The following is a 20,162-nucleotide window of genomic DNA, read 5'->3' on the forward strand; positions in this document are numbered from 1 at the left end:
TACCGGCTACTATCTGCAATGGAAAACGGAGGACGGCCAAACCGAGTCGAGCTGAGCTGGTACCGGTAACGGAAAAACGGCATATGTGTGTGTGTGTGTGCTACTCACCACAGGCATGGGGTCATGCAGCACTTTGGGGTAGGACTCAGCGAGAAGTTTGGTCTTTCTGTCCCAGCGGGCGCCATCAAGAAACAGCCCTCTAACGTACACACCTGAGTGTCGCACACAAACAGAGACAATTCAGAGGTACACGAGAGCTAGCTTAGCTTCGACCCTGCGACTACTCTGCGTGTCGCCTCTTCTAGCATCTGTAAAACTTGATGAATCTGAACTGACCTCTGTGCTGTTGTCATTAAGCATGTGAGCTGTCCTACTAACAGGGTGGGGAGAAAACAGGGTGAGATTTAGAGATAACTGACTGTTGGCATCCTGTCAGTATCACGCACTCCAATGCACACGCGCTGTCGGATTTGTAGCTCGGCAGTGTAGGCTGTGTTAGTGTGATGGGGCCCCAGCTGGGGACTGATTGAGGGTGAGGCTTTCTGCTAGACTTTGACTGAGAATCTCAGTCTGTAGGCACAGCGAGGGGCTGACGCAGGCCTGCATGCAGATGAGAGGCAAGGAGGCTTTGCTTTAACTTACTTTCTCACGTTACACTCTGCCTCTCTTATATTCAGGCAGCCTAATGTCAGTTTTCATCTGTTTGTTTCTTCTCTTCCACCTACTGCTTATTTCACTTTCCGCTTTGAAATGTCTTGTACACTTTTGAAACTCCTTCTGACTCCTTCCCTCTTCAAGTGATCTTCCTGCTGTACTTTTTCTACCTTCATTAAACGAGGAGATGGTTTGCTGAATGAGCCATTTGATCCTTTCAAAAGCTATCCTAACATCCTTTTACTATTAAACCACCGACCTTCTTCTCCCTAAACACACTCAGTCTGTCTTCTCCCATAACACCGTTAGTATCCTACCATCCTCTGGAGGGTGTTTATATTCGTGGTCATCCAGGACCTCAAAGTCGAAGCCGAGCAAGTCAATAGGGACGGTGTGTTTCCTGGCATAGTTCTGCTGGCTGCCTGTGAGGAAAGCCTGGGTGAAGAAGAATCCTGATATCCAGAATACAGCAGGCGTACCCTGATCACACCAGTCCTGAAAACACAGCAGACATTTATAAGCAAAACCAGCCAGAACTCAGAGGACCCAGTGGCTTTCAGATGGGTTGAGATGGTTGGGGGTTCTTGGTTAGGTTTAGGTTACAACACACTTTTCTTTTACAGTTTTGCATTAATAGATGTATTTAATCAATGAAAAAGGAAAAACATACTTAAATTGCAAAATTGAACAACACATCAACAGCGTGTTAGCGTGCAAACATTTGCTAATTGGCACTGAATACAAAGTACAGATGTCTTTAGTTTTGCAGGTGTTTGGTCATAAAGAGCTTGACAAAGATGTAATTCCATCCGATGTTGAGATATTTCAGCCCGGACCAAAATGGTGGACCGAGAGTTCGAGAGTATTGCCATCCATTGATCCATACCACTAGCACGACTAAAACCAAATATGCTGTCAAACCTTACAATTGAACTAAATCACCCTCTTGGCAGCCGAAAAGGCAAGCCTTTTATGGAGAAAAGCTGCGCAGCCCAGGACCCTCAGCAAACAAACAGGACAAACAGAGAGCTTTATATTCATAGATGCTGATAGTTAATCACTTCAGTCCATTAGGATTTAGCACTTTAATCCACACAACACAGCATGCGGATTAAAGTACCCAACCTGCCAATAACCATGTCAGATAGAGTCATTTTTTAAGTTTGGAGGAAGTAATTAAGCTCTATGTAAAATTTCTGAGTTTACTGTAATTATACTTTGGTTCACCAGAGAGAAAAGTAGAGTTTTGACAAAATTGGAAACTTGCTGTGTTCCTAATAGGGCTGACCCCCAATAGTGGAAGACTCGATGCTTCGATGGGCGGAGCCTGATTTGACTGTCAATCTCACAGTCAAAGCTTTGCAGCGAAACAACGATCACGCCATTTTGGCGATATGGGGGAGCTCAACGTCTGATTTTACATAGAACTACCAGTTCTCTCCCATTAAGTTAATATACAGCCTGTTACAATACACATTTCAACTTTTAATGCTGCAAAAGAAAAAACATGTAAAAAGACTAAAACTTTCAATAAATGGTTTTAAAGTGCGTGAATAAATCCAAATAAATCCCTCGCGGGACTTTTGGATAATTTACCACTGTTGATGAACCACACAAAGAATATTTTATGGTTTTTAAACAGCCGGCTACTTGAAATAAACCGGCGAGGAACCGCAACGTGCATGCAGTTGTCATAAACTTCCCTTTTTTTTGTATGTTCCATCTATCTATAGCCTGTTCATTCATAGTGAATGAAAATATGCTTGTTTCCTGTGTGGGATGAGAACAACAACATCAGTTTTTTCGCTGCGCGCTCAGTAGAGAATGCCCGAACACGTTTGCTGAGCTTAGTACAAAAAACTAGAAGGCTCACTATAGCTTGTGTATATTAAATATGCATAGTTAACACATTGGAACTATTTATTACCTACCAAAAGCTGGACCTGTCACCTGTAACTGGAACTGTGTAAGATACATCTTTGTGTTCCTGTAAGCTAGGCTGAAATGTCGTGGGAAAATCAGCCCGGCGAACACACTGACATGAAACTGGTGTTTTTCTTCTCAACAGCAAATAATCATGTTTTCTAAAATGTCAAGGCATTCTGTTAAGAAAGCGAGCTGTCTGAGATAAGCAACACCTGACTTTCCAGTTCACCCTGTGGGGAGTCATGGTGGACACTTCCGTTGGATAACACACACACACACACACACACACACACACACTGTACATTCTTTTCCCTCCACTGATTAAGGATGAACAGGAGGAACAAAGTCTTTCTCCAGTGGAACTAGAAAGGGAAACATGAGAACTGACTGTTGGATGAACGTAAGTCATGTGTCTGCATGTGTTTCCCATACTAACTCTGCCCATGAGTGAGAAACATAACTAGATCCACCCACCTCCTTTGTGTTGCCATGTGAAGTGTCTTGTATAACTCAAGTGTGACACAGCTTAAGGCAGAGGTTTGTTATGGCAGAAAATTGTTTCCTTTTACTTTTAATCTTTGCATGCTTTTACTATTGCTATCATTATTACTATTACTATTATTACTATCCTCTCCTCTCCTCGAATGTGCATTCAAGGAGAGGAGAGGATCTCTGTTCCCCAAAACATAGAAACCTAGACTGTGTAAATGCATCCCTTTGCTCGGGGCCAGATGCCCGAAGCTGCCCTAGGCGGCAGGTCGCTGGACCAGCTGTATATGTGTTATAGTACTTCTCTGTTTCTTCTCTTTTATTAATCAATTCTTCAAAGACAACTGTTTGTCGTAACTCAATTATTTGCTCAGTCCCTCACCAGCAATATACAATTTCCATGACAAGGTTCAGTTCACTGTAGAGGGCACAGCTTGCACTGATGCAACGTTTTCATGTGATACAAGCTCCTCACCACTGAAAGGTCAAACATGGTTCAGTCTATGACAAGGAGCACTATGGTACTTCTGGAGGCTTGTGGTGGCCCAACACCTTGCTAAGACATTTAATGTTAGTTTTTATTTTAATCTCTGTATCTGTGTTAAGTAGCTCAACGTTGGTGAAGTATCCTTATCCTAAACAAAGAATAAATCTGTTTGTGCGGTACACAACAGATTTTTACCTTTTAAAGGTTCAGTGTGTAATATTTCTGAGGATCTATCGACAGAAATACAATATAAGATCCATAACTATGTTTTCAGTGGTGTGTAAAGACCTTACATAATAAACCATGGTTCATAAGTCACTAGATGCCACTAAATCTTACACACTGAACCTTTAAGAAGTGTTTTCCATGTGTATGCCGACTGTTAGGTATTTGCCTTTCAGTGGAGGAGTGACCGTGGCGATATGTCTGCACTAATCTGGCTCTGCTATAAGAGTGATTATGAGATTACGGATTCTTTTCCGTCTCATTTCTGTTTCTTTCATTTTTATTTGTACCCTGCCTTATTTCTCCAACATACTTCTTTCATTTTTCAGCATCTTGTTGTGAACTTTCACGTCAGGTTTCAGTACCTGTAAGAACCTGAGTCGCTCCAGGAAGTCATTGACGTAGCTTCCCAACGGTTTGAGGCTGGGGTAGGACTTCTTCATCCACATGCCTGGGATACGGCCCTTCAAGATGCTGCTGACCACCTCCTCCAGCTCCGCAGACATCACCTCCAGCCCCTGCACATGAACGCACAAACTAACTGATTAACATCTTCTCTACTTGAAAAATGGGAGGTGGTTCGAGCCCTGTTCTATTGCTGAATCAAATGTGAGAGAAATTCAAGCTAGTCACTTAAAAATGTCTCTTTGGAAATAGGTGACAGACAGCCACATAATGGGAACTCTTGCCGCTCAGCAGGGGGCCTTTGATCCCAGTCTGAAAGACGATGTGCTCATTCCCCTTCCTGACCCTTTTTGCTCTCTCCAATTCAACCCCTTGAGACTGGTGCATCTCAGAAGAAGCGGAAATGTGTATGAAGTTTGTTTATTAAACGGTATAAAGAGACACGTGTGTGTTCGAGCACGTTTTTTTTGTGAATGTGGTGTAATTAGAAGTGCAAGGCACAACATATTCAAGCACATATATTCAGATGATGTTCTTTAGTTCGCAACACTGAACTAAATAATTCTATGAACTAAATAATTACAGCCTGACTAGTCTAATGCAGTGTAATTACAGGCTATGTCCTGACGTGTGAAATCTCCAAACTTTTGGAAATACAAAGTCAGTTAATTTCTTTCACTGAGGATGTTTTGACCTGCCTCAGTAGATGCATTCACTTCTTCAAGTGCAGGCTTGGTTTTTTATGAAATTGTACAAAGGCTTTGTCATAGCTGTATTTTGGATCTTAACTGTCAAGGGTTTTAGCACATCACATGCAGCAGTGGGGTTACTGCCAACTACTGCAGCACCCTCCTTCTTGTTTTTTTTAATGGGTCCGATGACAGCAAAACCACAACTCGAGTTTCAAACCAATTACTTGCTAACATGCTAAACTAAGATTTTGAACATGGCCAACATTTTACCTGTTAATAATCAGCATGCTAACGGGAGCATGTTGACATTTAGCTCAAAGCACCGCTGTGCCGAATTACAGTCTCAAAGAGCCGCTAGCATGGCTGTAGATTACACTGTACAGTCTAGGCAAATCTAAGTGGTATGAATACACAATGGCATCCCAGCACTGGAGATACTGTATTTAAGGGGGTGAGCACAGTCCTTTTCTATGCTACAGAGGAAAAGAGCACCAAGAGAAGGTCAAGAGCACTAGTTACTGATTTAGAGATTTACATGGCTGCTGTACTCCTGTCATTCATTCAAGGTCAACATTTCATTTTTTCTACAGCTCATTGCTTTTTACCTTTCCCGAGTGCATAATCTATATTGCAGGTAAGACACAAAATACAGAAACATACTGTACATATAGATTCATAGTTAATATGCACAAATTGCCCCTAAAAAAAAAATACAATTATGGTGTTAGATTAGTGCATTTGGAGTGTTGTACTGAATGCATACAGCATCTGATTTCTGAAGATGTATTACCCGCGTTCCCCCTGTAATCATTCAGCAGAGGTGTGCCTCCTCTAGTGAAATATTGCTCTCACTGCACACAAATGTAAAATCAATGATGATTCATCATTTGGCCTCGCTGTTTATCTAAAACAAACAAATTTGGAGTAATTACAATGCATTTGGCCATATACTGTGCAATAATTATCCATAATAACAATCCCTGTGAATCGGATCAGGACTGAGTTCAAAACCAAACAACATTTAGTACTTACTGCTAACATGAACTTTTCTTTTACACCTAATCCCATCTCTACCAGCTCCTCCTGCGTACCTTTATGGCCTTCTGAATGTTGACACAGGAGCGTCGGATGGTGCAGAGCAGGTTGTTGAAGCGGCCCATCTCCTGCACCAGCACTGTGTTCATGCTCTGATTGTAGCTGGTGGGAAAGCGCCTCATCACTGCCTCCAAGTCAAAGTCTCCAGGCAGCTTGCTCAGGATGTCAGCTGCCACATCAAAGACCATGTCATCGGAGGATTTGGCATCTCCGCCCGAAGAGCGGGACTGATCAGAGACACACACAGCGACAGAGGACGGATGAGAAGGGGAGGCAGGACTTGTGGCTCGGATAGCTTTGACAGTTCATCATTTTCTGGGAAAATGATCTTTTGCCGTCTTTGACTTGTCAAATTATGTATTCCCTTTTTAGGAGTATTTTGCATTGGTGCTATTTTGATCCTGAAAAGGCCCTGATGTTAAGAGGTTCTGACTTCTGATTTGACTTTGCTTATATTTCATCATCTTTGTGCCAGATTGATTTAGATTCATGCTTCTAAAAGGGCACAAAATGAAAAACAATATCACAGTCATATGATTTATCTCTTTATTTTTACTACCCTAGATATTTCTCAGGCTAACCTACAGCTGCCACTGTAACACCTCAGATGATGAGATCCTAAGCATAAATTCCCTTGAATCCCTCTACGAACAAACACACACACACACACACACACACACACACACACACACACACACACACACACACACACACACACACACACGCACACACACAGATAAGATGGAAGGCTTCACATCATTTCCCCCAATTTGTCTCATACAGAAAGATGACACAACCTTATCAACAATTATAATAATCATTCATGCTGATAATCATTCACTCTAATTTGTGATCCTTCCACTTTCCTCTCAGTCCAACTTGCACCATTTACCTATTTGATGCTCAGTAACTAGCCCAGCGGTAATGGATAATCATTGGCTAATAGCATTGGTGTTACAGTACGGGAATGACAAATAGCTGTTTCATTCCATTTGAAGCGGCTCCCTGTTTATCGGTCATTGAGACTGATGAGAGCGTATTAGATGCTAATAAAGTCCACACATGACTGAAGCCATTATTAATCTTGTTGAAAGGAGTTTATATGAATAAATGTCAGACTCCATTGATCTCTAATTTTAACTTGAAGTCTAGAAGCGGCAATGCCTGTTAAAATAATTTTGTTTGCTGTCAACTATTTGTTTGTAGTGAGCCAGGTCTGTACCTGTCTAAATAAGCGTTTGGTGTTTGTGACAGCATACAGTATGTGTTCTGTATATTGGTAGCTTAAATCAGACAATAAAAATGTATAGGATGCATGCAGAGTATGTTAAAGCGTGCACATATGACACTCTGGTTCTATATTTAGTTTACTTGCAGTATTAAGTTTAATTCCCACAGGAATTTAAATAAGTTTTGGCACAGTGAGATGTATTTGCTAAGTGAGAGGCACTGCTCTGTATCCTAAAATAAATAAATGGATACGCAGATAAATAAATATCCCTTTCCACTTTGCAGGAGAAGCCATACTTTTTGTCTTTGTGTAGGTCTTGATGTGAAATCTCTTATATTTGATTTGCAGCCAACATTGACTGGAGCTGGGAAGTGGTAAGATATAATTCTGAACAAGCGAACCTACTCTACAGAGCAGAGATATAATGATGTGGGATCACACAGCTCCGCCAAAGCCACTGTGAGTCACACTGTGCCTTTGCAGTGCCAAAGGACGACAACCTAATAAGAGGGATTTTTTTCTGTTCTTTGAGAAGTCTCTCAACAAACAACTAAAATATTTATTTATATTTTTTCTCTTTAATTAATGTTGCATAGCACATTTTAATGGATGGCAATAAATATTTAATGCTGACATGGATAAGTTGGTAGAAACTCGGGGAGAAGCATTTTGATGTTGTGAGACAGTATTTCAGTGTCTCGATGCATGTGTTTTAATTTGTGTACTTCAGTTGTTTTGTGTGTATGTGCATGTGATGCACTGGCTGAGTAGTGGTTTTCCAACTGAGCATCTGGGATGTTGGCCAAAAGGGGGCGGATTGGTTTGGGAAGCGACCCAGGGCTGCTGGCACTGAAAATCAGCGAACTTCACCTGTACCCATGCCAGGCCACAGAGCTATTTCGTGTCTGATATTTCTTGCCCAATTTTATAGTCCCATGTTCATTTAATGGCATGATAACGAATTCAGGATCACATTGCCCTCTGTCTTCAGTATTATAATGACATTAATATTTAGGAAATCTTAGTTACAATGGCTCAAAGGAAATACTTGACATGATGAGGTTTGAGCATCCAAAGATGAATGTAAACAGTCTGATATTTTTTCAATGTGTGTGTGTTTAAGCACTTGTACATGCGTGTTAATTAGTTCCTGACTGACAGCTAATCAATACGATAGCTGGTGTTTCACCGGTCCATGTGGGTTTACCTGTGTAAGCAAGATGCTGTCAAACAGCAGTTGTGTTTCAGCCTGATCTTTGGTGATATCTGCGTTGGCGTTCATGCCAAAAATCTCCGGCGACGGGTTGAGAGGCAGCGACTTGGTATATTCTATGTAGCTATTGTACTGCAACAGAGATGCAGAAAACAGAGGGAGAGGAGAGGAGTGAAGTAAGAGGACAATTTTTAACGCAACATCAGGAAACATCTCGAGTAATAACACGCATTGAAAAACAAGTCAGCTCCTTAGATTGCTGACATTTATTATAATGACTATGTAAATGTGACTTCATGAATAAAAGATGTGGTTGGAGGGGGGGCGCAGCACTGGAGAACAAAATGCCAAATAAAATTGAGCGCACCATAGATTGCACTTGTGTTAACAAATATATCAACCCTCACTGATGGTGGCTGCCTGCTGTGCCTTGTTACACACATTTTGTCTCCTAATGACTTTTTAAAGGTAGCTCAACAACAGTGCTAAGCAACTGTGAGTCCTCTAATATGCTTAGTTTAAAAACAAACACATTAAAGTGAGTTTAACTTTTCTTGAGTTTTTAAGGCAAAGATACTTCCAGCACCTCCTGGTAACTGATGGGTACAAGCCAAGGAACTATTTCAGTTTTGCTGTCCTAACTAAAGGAATACCACATAGTTGGAAGATATATAAATAAAAGACTTTTGATAATAAGATTTAAATAAGATGCTGCATAACATATTCAAGGCTGCAGTGTACTATATTTTAAAAAAAGGTCAGACTATGTTGAATACAATAAAAACAGAGTATGTGAATATTTAGGTGAGTGTAGAATAAGTACCTGCATATCTTAGATGATAAAAGTAAAAAACAGCCCCCCTGCTTTGTATCTAAAAACAGACTTTGCCCAACTCTATGCCAAATACTGTACTAATTTCCCCTGGTAATAACATGTGGAATTTTGTAATCTCTTTAAATCTTCTATGCATCCTTTGTGTTTACAGCCAAATCTAAGCTAAAAAAAATCCTTCTTGATGCTAAACCTGGTGATTGCAATGATTTATAGCACTTTTGTGGGATTTTCTGTTTCTTACATCTCCCTCATCTGGTGCATAGTAGAGCCCGCTGGGATCAAACTTGTAGTCCCGGTCCTCGAGGAGCTTTGAGGTGTAGAAAATAGAGAGGATTGTGCGCAGGGTCCGTCTGTCCCAGTCATCTGTCACGCGGCCTCCATAGTTACACTCACCAGTCATGTAGCGGAGGGCATCAAACGGCACTTCCTGCAGCAAACAAGGGGTGCATTTTAAACTGGAACCTAAGAATAACCATGTATTAGGGTTGAATGTTTTAAGAGCAGGTGAGCATTGAGAAATGCAGGTTGTCAATATGTGTGTGCAATCTTAGTTGTGTTGTGTGTATGTTCTTCAAAACCTGGCTGAAATTCACTTTACGACCTTGACTTGCAATGGAAACTGACGTAATAGGAGGTGAAAGGGTGGGGTTGTGGCCATTGTGGCATTTTCTGGAGGAGGAATTCACTTACAAATTCAGTGGGCGACACTTGGTAACATGATGAAAATGTCACTCTGTCCAAAAGACACCCTCAGTAGTTTATTGAGAACTGGAAATGGTGGAATGCTGGAGTGCTATCGGTTTGTAGAAAAATGTCAAGAGGGTTTTTGAATATGGCTGATGAAAGCAGATACTTGAGAGAAGAGGAACGCACTTCTAAAAGCCAGAATTTCTATTATGGCCTTAGATGCTGAATAGTGTGCATCTGCAAGTGACAGTCAGAGTATTATTTTGTGCCCAAGATATATAGTACGTTCATGTATGTGTATGCAAAGTATATATATATATATATATATATATATATATATATAATAATTCTACATTTTATTTCTAATGCACTTTACATTTAAGAAAAACCTCAAAGTGCTACAGGTAAGATCATAAAAGCAAGGTAAAAACATCAGTGTAAAATACAGATAAATAGTGCAATAGTCCTTTTTTAAAAGTCTCAATAGTCTGTATGTATGACAGAACAATGCTGTGGTAGTATACACCTGCCTGCATCCCTCACTGCATGGAATTTAGTACTTGGGGAAACATCTGATAGTGTCAACTGAGTTACAGGAAAATCATAATTCATGAAAGAAATATAAAAAAACATCCATGAAAGGAAAGACATTTTAAAAACAACTACCTGGTACTGTTCCAGGAACATGTGCAGCTGCTGTACTGAGATCCGGAGGTCGGTCTCATTGAACTCATACGGAATGTTCCAGCCTAAAGGTCCAAACTTCCTCCTCTCCTGGGTCAGGGCGTGGAAGAAACACAGGCCGTACAGCAGTTTCTTGAACACAGCCTGAGAGGTGGATAAGCATAAATGGAAGGTGCGGCCTTAGAAAAATAATTAGATCAATAGTGGTGGTCGTTTAGTATTTCAACAGCTCAAACAAACACACTCTGAAATGCACAGCTGAGGTGATAAAAGACACAAAGGAGCTTAGGACACCCACTGATGTAGGCATGATAGATATGCAATAGCAAGGCACCTGGATACACACAGAGAATTGCACACACACACTGACCGGCTTGCTGCAGCTGGCAAAAAACTCTGGGTCAGAGATGGGGTCCATTAAGAAGGAACGTGCAATATTGGCGCGAAGGCCCTTCGGAGCCTCATTGGTCATCTTCACTCCATTCTGAAGCACCGCCACGGGGAAAGTGGGAGACGGGTAGCTAGTCAGCCAGAGCCTGAAGTCTGGGTGAGTAGTGTCTGGGTTCAGCTCCTGCTCATAGCCATAAAGAAAAAAAAATTAATGTATTAGAAGACATGTGTTTGCACTGTTCCCATCTGTTGTATAGAAAGTGTGTGTGTGTGTGTGTGTGTGCGTCTTCTGACCTCACAGACTCGCTCCAGTGTTGACATCCACGATGTGGCTAAGTGGCAGTTCTGCAGAACCACCCAGGTGCCCTCTTTAATGCCTGTCTCAATCATATGCATAGCGATAGGACCCTGGCCTTGTCCCAGAGACAGGGAGGTCAGCTTGTTACCCGTAAAGCCCTAAGGGATCAGAACAGCCGTGCATATACACACACACACACACACACTTATGTAGCTGCTGTTTGAACGGGAAGGAGACAAAATACTTTTCAGTGCGTATAACACCTGTGTGGGAGTCTGGGAAACCTAGAGGATTCAATTTCTCCTTTCATTTTGAGTTTGCACACACAGCAGGCTTCAAAGCTGCTGAATTTCCCAGGTGTTTCCATACCTTTTCATCTCCGAACTTGAGCAGTGCAGCCATGGGGTCTGAGCCCGGGGAGAGGATGAAGATGAGGGGGGCACAACAGTGGCTATCAACGAAGGCCTTACTCAGGTTGAAGGGTGGCGCTTCGATGAAGGGACGACCCAAACTGTTGCAAACAAATTCCTGTACCATGGGAATAACCTGGGGGACACATAAATGGAATGTGTATTCTGTGTCCTTTTAACCTGACGTAATTTGCCGACATGTCCTGTTCCAACTCAGTACTGACCTTGTCTGGTCTGAGACAGCGGATCACCAGCATCCTCTGAAACTGGCTTAGCCTCTCCTGCCACTCATCAGGGAAGGGAGTTTGATGGGGGTTCTGCAGATGTGCACAACACAACCCATACTAAATTCACACAGCACATACATATCTAGGAGTTACTTCAGATTCCACACTGGATAGAAGATCCTGTAGTAACAGGTTGAACAAAATAAAAAAAAAAAACTAAGTCATGAAGTGTGGCTTTTATAGGTACCAGAGGAGTACCTGAAAAAGCAACACAGATGACAAAATTACATTTTTTAATGCCGTTAAGAATGAGGAAATTCATCAGGTCACCTTCAAGAAACATGCAGCTAAATGCCTTTTTGTCAACTTTCCTTGGAGAGGACAAGGGACGTTCTGGGGTGGGGTTGCATTGTATCGAGCTGTTGCAAGATTAAGCAATGTAATTAAGCAAAAAGAGGGGTAATCTGTAATGTGAATAGGGAGGAGAGTAATGCGTACCAGGAGCTAGATAAATATGTATGAAAAAGCAAAGACTGTGGAAGAGCGGAAGGAGAAAGATGTGGGGGAACAGAAAAGCCACTGGGTACTGGGTCAGAGCAATATGTTTGATTCATTCGTAGAACAAGTGTTCCAGAGGAAGTGAGCAATGGTAGCGGGAACTTTTGGAATTATTTTCCCCAGGCTGTTTGTGGAGATACTTCTGGCTATGTGTGTTGGCAGGTGCTCTGAGACAGATTCACCTATTTAGGGTCTCCTGGGGCTCCTCTTTGTGTACAGGGGTGTGTTAGTGCGCGTGAGCCTGAGTGCCTGCGCGCTTGATTGAACAGCTGTTCTTGCGTCGAGATTGAATAAATGTGAATTCCACAACTGGAACAAACTAGATTTAATTAGATAGAAGTGTTGTGGCTGATTCTGTTGATTATAAATCAAAGATGGTGTGTGTGTGTATGTGTGTGACAGCAAAGAGACAAGCATGTGTGCCGCACACATGTTTGTGGGCACCACACGTTGATTAAACAGCTGTTCTTGTGTCTAGATTGCATGGATGCGACTAGCACAACAGGAACAAAAAAGATTTAATTAGATAAAACTTCAATTTTAGAGTCTTTATAATTCAAAGATGGGGGAAGGAGCATGTGTGCATCATCTACACCTGACAGGCAAATTACTTACCTCCCACTTTCTTTCTTCCCTCTCCCCTTTTATTACATTTAAACTAATAAAACTCGGTTATTTGACATAAGTTATAAGTTAAACCGTTAAATCTGGATCACTGAATCAGTGAATAGTTACAAGATAGAGTAACAACTGATTTAAACAGTATGTAGTAGGTATGTTATTGTTAATATACGGTGTGTATTTATTAACATTATCTAACAGAAAAAGAATAGTATGAAACAGTGTGTGAAATTTGAGCATATATAGCGGTACTCTGAATGGAGGGGCTGCTGCTAATTCAGCCACAGTGCAGTTAGTTGGGAGTGTTAAGGGATCCCACTGAGCTACCCAGCTGAGCTGCAGCGTGGGCGAAGCTGGCCTGCACTTGCTCCATTTCTCGTCCGACCTCACTAACACCGTTTTGCTGAGGTTTGACTGCATTCCACTCAAAGAATGTCTTTACCTCTGTATACTTAAATTCTGCAATATTGTATTTTTGGAAAGAGATGTTTGCTCTATACTTAACTTACTTGGTCCGACATTATCTGATTGGGCACACTTTGAAAGATTGGCTGCTAAAAGGGTTACATTTTGAATTATTTGAACTTTGAAGTAAATCAAGCCGAATAGCCAGAGTGGCACTCATACAAGGTTTGCCCTCTCTTCACAGGCAAATAATTGCTCAAGTTTGGTGTCAAGTAGTTCTGCCTAGGACTGTGTGTTTAAGGCCTTAGTGTCCAGATCCACTGTTTGTTGACAAAATCTCAGGAAAAACCCTAAATATCTTTACCATTTGCTCTATAGACTTTGCTCCTGTGGCACCTTCACAATTAAATCTGCTGGTGGTCTTAGAGGCAGAAGACTGTGTAAATGTGATTTGTTATTTTGTGGTTTAACATTCTGTCTGTGCTAAATGTGACACAGTCTAAACTGGTAACCACAACACATTTATGGTTTCTTCAACAGAACACCAGCCATGTGCATATTGACTAAATTTGCATTGCATCACAGAAACATATACAACACCCACAGACAGAGCCCCACCCAGACCAGCCTGTCAGCTTCATGACACTCACTGGGCTGTCGTAGACCTTCTTCCACTCATTCCTGAGGCGAGGCATGTCTTGACGCAGACCTTTGAAATGAGCCATCTCATCCAAGCGGCAAGTCTCATCCCAAGACTTTTTGGGGAGCCAGATGCAGGGATTTGAGTAGGGGTTGTCCAGGCCCACACCGCCCGTCAGAAGGAAGCGCCACTCGCCCTCATCCACCTATGACATGAATTACCGTCATGCAGCTACTGAAGTGTTAACACAGTGGAGTTGTTGAACCTGAATTTGTGATTTGAAGGTTGACCATCTGGGAGATTATCTTGGAATAAAAATACTATGCAAATTGAAACAACAACATACAGAAAATCTATAGCAATCACAAAGAGCACTGATTGTGTGTACATGTGTGCAGCCTTTGTATATTCCTACCAGCTTGTTGTGCATGAGCAGATTGACACTGAGGCAGAAGGAAAAGAGCAGCTTATCCTTCTCAAACAGCGAGCGACACACATTGACATATAGTGTGTAGGTAAAGTGGTCTCTCAGGATCTGTAGTCTGAAGAAGATACATGTGCTAACACTTTAATAATCTTGTTCCAAACCAAACAGAAACACAACAAGTTCACAACCTCACCCACACTCATGCACTATTACTAGTCTTACATTCCTTTTGTTTTTAACAGTTTACAATGTTTTTCAATCATATTTGGTTAGTGCATTTGCCAGCCCTGCTTACCTCTGCTGCAAGTCGTCGCTCTTGTCTGAGTTGTCAATGGAGCTGATGAAGAGGTTAATAAACCAGGTGAGGGAGTACTGGTACATGGGCTCAATGTTAGCCAAGTCAGCAATGGAGAAGAACAAGATGGCTGAATGCACGGCGATGGGAGTGTAGCCCATGCGGGTCTCATCAATCTTCTGCTCTGTCTTCTCAGCCACAGCCTGCTTCTCAGTGATCTCATTGGCTAGCACTTTGGAGCAGGAGAGGATTTTGACGGCCGTCTCGTCCTCCAGGATGTTGCCCTCAGAAGAGGAGAGCACCTCTAAGATTTTGTCCTCAATCTCCTTCAGTTGTCTGACAAAAAAGGAAGGATTTAACATGTCTTCAGTTTCCACTTTGAGGAAGGAGAAATTTTATTTGATTAGTTGAAATTATTCTGCTCGAGTCTGGTGTGTATACTGTACTTTTTGTTCTCTGCTCCCTGCAGGATAAGAGCCTGTTTCTCTTCCTCCAGATCAGGCCTTTCCCGAGCCACCACAATGCCCAGCAGCTGGTCCTGGATGCCCTCTGGGGTGATCATGAAGTTCAGAAGGGTCACCTACAGCCAGCACAGAGGATGTAATACATAGAGTACAGAATACAGGCACAAACATGTACAAATAAGTGTGTGCGTGTAGGTTAGGTGATGGGGGTGTCTTGCCCCACCCTTGCTCTCGGACATTTAACTGAGGTACTTTACAGTATGGCGTTGATTATCTTGGCTCCAGAGCTGTTCTCCCCAAGAACCTCCTATCCAATCAATTCCAATAACCACTCTACCCTTGGCAAGGTACAGGTAGGATGCATTTACTGTTTTTTCTTTTCTGTGAAGTGTTACAGCTAAAAGTGAAGAAGTGTGTATTTTACCACAGCCTTAGTCATCCTGCTCTGCACTTACCCGGAGGTTAAAAGCCTATATCTGCTATCTACTCCCTGCCCTAATAAACGAGTGCACTTCTCCGGGGCCTAATTCCATTTCTATTGATGCTGCGGACCTACTCAGCTGGTGGTAAAAACTCAGAGCCCACATAAATCTCCCATTTGTCCTTTTCACACATACACCCTCCTTCTTCGCTTCCCTTCGTCCCTCGAGCTCCTTAAGGGCTGGTATACTAGATACTTGCCCACTTGTATTTGCAAGTATTGCATTTCAAATAGGGCTTAATGGGAAAAATGGAAGCATCATAGTGTACTGTAGGCAAAAAAAGGGGGAAAAAGAAGGACTGAGCCAGTTGTGAAAAATGAGTTGAATCTATCTAATAGCTGGCCATAAAGAGCGGGGCCCCTGCAAATAGATGCTTGAAATGTGATCTTCAGTAATGCTTTCCAACCCCTTGCTTCTCTGTAATGCAATTTCCTTTAATGCTCCTTTACTTGGATTTTTTTTTTTCTCTTGGAGACTGTATTCCATTGGGGAGGTGGTATCAGAGAACGATGATTCACTGTGTTGCTGGGGTAAAAACCTGCTGCTATTCGAGTGATATGAGGCACTAACTGGGAACCAACAAGGAAAAATAGGGCTCCTCTTTCTGTAGTGCAAAAAAGTTGTCTTTTGGAAGGAAGATCTAAAATAATTATTCAGTGTAAGGAACAACTTCCTATTGAGCTCTGTGAGGCTGAAGTAACATATTCACAATGACGTTAACGCTAAGGTTAGCTAGTGATTAGTAGGGATCATGATTATCATGTTAACCAACTTAGTTTAGTGGCTCAGCATGCGAAGATGTCTGGGGAATGTCTGTTTTATTGGATGTATATGGTAATGAACCAAAGTATTATTATAATAAATTAAAGTTTTGACTTGATGAAGGTGCTACATTAAAGTTAATGGGTCACCAAAGTTATACTGACTTCACCCTGAGGGGGACATAAATGGCAGATTTTATATAGGTGGGACACATGAATGTTCATGAATTTTCATGACAATCCATGACATACTTGTTAACATATTTCAGTCTGGACCAAGGTGATTGACCGACCGACCAACACTGCCAACGGAAAATACAGTACCCCGCATTGCAGTTACACTTCAGCAATAATGAACTGTATTGTGAAAAGTCAGTTCTATCATTTGGATTTATAATCATATGGGATAACAAAACAAACTAGGTTGACTGTTGCTATAAGTTGTGATGAAAATAATATTTTAAGATACAGTACAGATGTCTGTGTTGGTTTCTGTGAGACCCTGTATTCTATTACTCCCTTCTGTTTTGGCAGCAGCTCTGTTGTGGAAGATACATCTATCCTTAGCTACGGTGGGACTGAAGGGTACCAACTCCATCTGTGTGGAAGGGGTGGATAGAGGAGGCATGGAGGATTGCACAGGGCTCATTACAACAACACTGACACCTGCTGCAAACAGCTCAGGCATGTGGCTACTGTCAGGAAATGCTCGGATTACGCCGTCTTGACTAGAGGTGTGTGCAGGCTCATGTCTGCCTGTCTGGCTACGTTTGTTTGTGTGTGACTGGTGCGGGTGTGGATGGAGGTTACAATGGTGGCAGTGACGGGTATTCATTAAATCTCTAACACGCAAACACATTTTGTGAGGACCAGGTCTTTTTTGTTTGTCGCAACTTTATGGAATGAATACAAAAAAGTTTCTAATGTTACCATTTGAATACAATACACAATGCTTCCAGTATGTAATGTTTAAGTATTAGAATCGCTGTTGTTTTCCATGTTCATAATAAAATGTGCTTCTCCTGTGTTAAGTGAGCGAAAGTGTACTGGGATACTGAAAAATATAGAAATGCCTGAGGCAGTTTCCCACTACAGTACCTTGACGGAGGTCTCAGGCAGGTAGTGTGGGTTACGTAGCTTGGTAGTGATGTAGAAGCGAAAGTCAGGAGCATATTCAATGGTAGAGTCTCCCAGGCGGATACATATGGCCCCACCCTGTTTAAAAGTCTGTCTCAGCAGCAGAGGCTCCAGGATAGGGTCCAGCTCCTCACCGACATTCTCCAGCAGCACTGAAAGAAAATGTTCAATCTTCATCAATATTCTCTATCTAGGGGAGGCTGACTCTTTACAGGAATTAACTGTGTAAGGATACTTACACATTTATAAACAATCTCATACGGGAGCTGTCAAGTTCAACCACTATCTTCTGCTGTTGACAAACTCACCTCAACCACCTCAACAGTTGAGCCATTAGCACCTTTTTAACAAATTTTGGCAGCCGGAATACACAAAGCATTTTTCCCCACTTCACCTAAATCTTTGCATCACTGCACTGGTTCAAGGTCTCTTTTAGAATAAAGGTTAAAGTATTATTACTTACAGACAAATTATACTTTTTAGCTTAGTTTAGTTTGGGTCTTCCAGAGTCCAGGTTAATGACAAAGCGTGATCTTGCTTTTGGTGTACTGGCTCCAGCGTCTATGACAGCTTTCCATTTAGCATCAGGTCCGCTAATAATGTATTTACACAATGTGTTTTCATTCAGCAACTAATAGAATTATTCTTGTCTTAAGTGGTCATGTATCTCTTCCTGTTATTGTGTAGTTCTTCCTGCCACTGACACTTTGTGCATCTTGCTTTAATTAGGGTAGAAGTTTGCTAAATATGAAATATTGGTTATTAATATGTTTCCTCGAGCTGTAGGAGAACTTTCAATACAATAAAAACAGCTCATACTCCATCTATAAACTTAAATTAGTTGTATTCATCCTTAGTTTTTAAGTATGACACACCTAATGCAGCTACATTGTGCAGTACATTGCAAAACTTTAAGAGCTAAACTCTCGGTCTCTGTCACTCTACAATGAACTTCCATTGCATCCCAAGAAACTCCATGTATGTGTGTATGCACACATGCGCAATACCAAGAAATCAGTGAAGCAATTACCAGTTACAAATGCCTTATTCCCATGACATCATAATTAATCAAGTATGATAATGCTTTTCTCATGTTAAGAACGTTAGCACATCTATAATTGACATTGTGCCTTGAGGTGGTAACTAACTTTTGCTGATAAACTTTCTCTCACCGGATATGGAAACAAATCAGGTCAACCTTCTCCAAATTGCCTTGCAGCATCATTTTGTCCTGGTACATCACATCAATTTTGCTAATAATTTAGCAGATTAAACAGTACTTGTTTAATAAACACAAGCCTAGCCTATTCAGAGATTTAGCAGGGAAACATTAGTTCAACCACACTAATATAAAGAATAATGTAAAGAAATGGGATTATAGGCTGCAATACAAACAGCAAGAGAATGTAAAACTGTGACGCAAGAGAACCGGCTGTGCAGGGTGGAACTGTAGCCCCTGGGGACTATTTTGCACCCTGCAAGGACAAGCTACTATCTGAGCTGCCAGTAAGCAAAGATTCAATGGCTGGCTGAGTTGGGTCATTATTTAGATGTCTTTTTAATGGCTGTATAGCTGTCCCTGTCTGTTTCTGACTCTAATTCCTCTCTTGCTGTTCCCTCTCATACCCCCTGAAAATCCTATGAGAAGACTATAAAGTATAAGTAAACACACACTTGAAAAAAACAGCACAAATAAATAGTCTACCTACACATGTCAATAAGACAATGATACTAGGCAGGGAATATATGGTGCAGAAAATATAATTGATTTCTCCTGGGCTTTTTGTATGATTTACTGTAGTTTGACAGCCTAATGGTGCAGTTGGCTTAAATAAAGGTTCATTGGAACATCTCACTCAGACCTATTGCTTAAATGAATTCTCCAACTGCAGAACAAAGAACAAAGGAGAAAATCACTCTTTGCACAGCCATTATTAGTCTCTGTGTGCTCTGTGGTGAGGAGAGACCTCAGCAGGCAGTGACAGGAACTGCGACAATGTGGGTGAGGCACAAACCCACCCACAAACAGACCATGCAGCAACAGCAGAAGCATCAAACCAGAGAAACACGTATGCTTACCTGGCGTGCCAAACTGGATGCAGTTCTCCAGGGTGCGAACAAAGTCAGCATCACTTAGTTTAATGATATGCAAGCTATTGGCCTTCTCCATGTTTTTCACCCACTTGTTGGCCTGGCCCTGGGGATCAATCATCAGAGGCCACCGCCTGGCATTACTACACACACACACACACACACACACACACACACACACACACAAACAGTACAGTAGTGGGTGATCAAATGATTCTGCCGTGTCAGAGTGAGAGATCCTGTAACTGCTAACCATGAGACATCACAACAGTAGGGGGGATGTTGGAGGACCAGAATTGAGATGTAGAGGGAAGCTCAGGGTGAACATTCACT

At 41.7% G+C, this 20,162-nt stretch overlaps 1 protein-coding gene across 2 annotated transcripts in view; it reads right to left on the reverse strand.

Annotated features, from left to right (window-relative positions):
- Positions 1-20,162, reverse strand: part of dnah7 (dynein, axonemal, heavy chain 7) — a 78,718-nt gene that overhangs the window by 4,371 nt on the left and 54,185 nt on the right. For both annotated transcript variants that reach the window (XM_046053224.1, XM_046053223.1), the window contains exons 49-65: positions 19,818-19,972; positions 17,700-17,890; positions 15,341-15,474; positions 14,895-15,230; positions 14,588-14,714; positions 14,183-14,377; positions 11,946-12,038; positions 11,681-11,857; positions 11,308-11,469; positions 10,994-11,194; positions 10,606-10,767; positions 9,494-9,679; positions 8,412-8,549; positions 5,970-6,200; positions 4,147-4,299; positions 972-1,149; positions 109-212 (exon numbers count right to left, since the gene is read on the reverse strand). In XM_046053224.1, the coding sequence (XP_045909180.1) occupies positions 109-212; positions 972-1,149; positions 4,147-4,299; positions 5,970-6,200; positions 8,412-8,549; positions 9,494-9,679; positions 10,606-10,767; positions 10,994-11,194; positions 11,308-11,469; positions 11,681-11,857; positions 11,946-12,038; positions 14,183-14,377; positions 14,588-14,714; positions 14,895-15,230; positions 15,341-15,474; positions 17,700-17,890; positions 19,818-19,972 (2,923 nt within the window). The remainder of the gene's footprint in view (positions 1-108; positions 213-971; positions 1,150-4,146; positions 4,300-5,969; positions 6,201-8,411; positions 8,550-9,493; positions 9,680-10,605; positions 10,768-10,993; positions 11,195-11,307; positions 11,470-11,680; positions 11,858-11,945; positions 12,039-14,182; positions 14,378-14,587; positions 14,715-14,894; positions 15,231-15,340; positions 15,475-17,699; positions 17,891-19,817; positions 19,973-20,162) is intronic.

The sequence above is a fragment of the Micropterus dolomieu genome, linkage group LG07, assembly GCF_021292245.1.
Source record: "Micropterus dolomieu isolate WLL.071019.BEF.003 ecotype Adirondacks linkage group LG07, ASM2129224v1, whole genome shotgun sequence".
Taxonomy (NCBI): Eukaryota; Metazoa; Chordata; class Actinopteri; order Centrarchiformes; family Centrarchidae; genus Micropterus; species Micropterus dolomieu.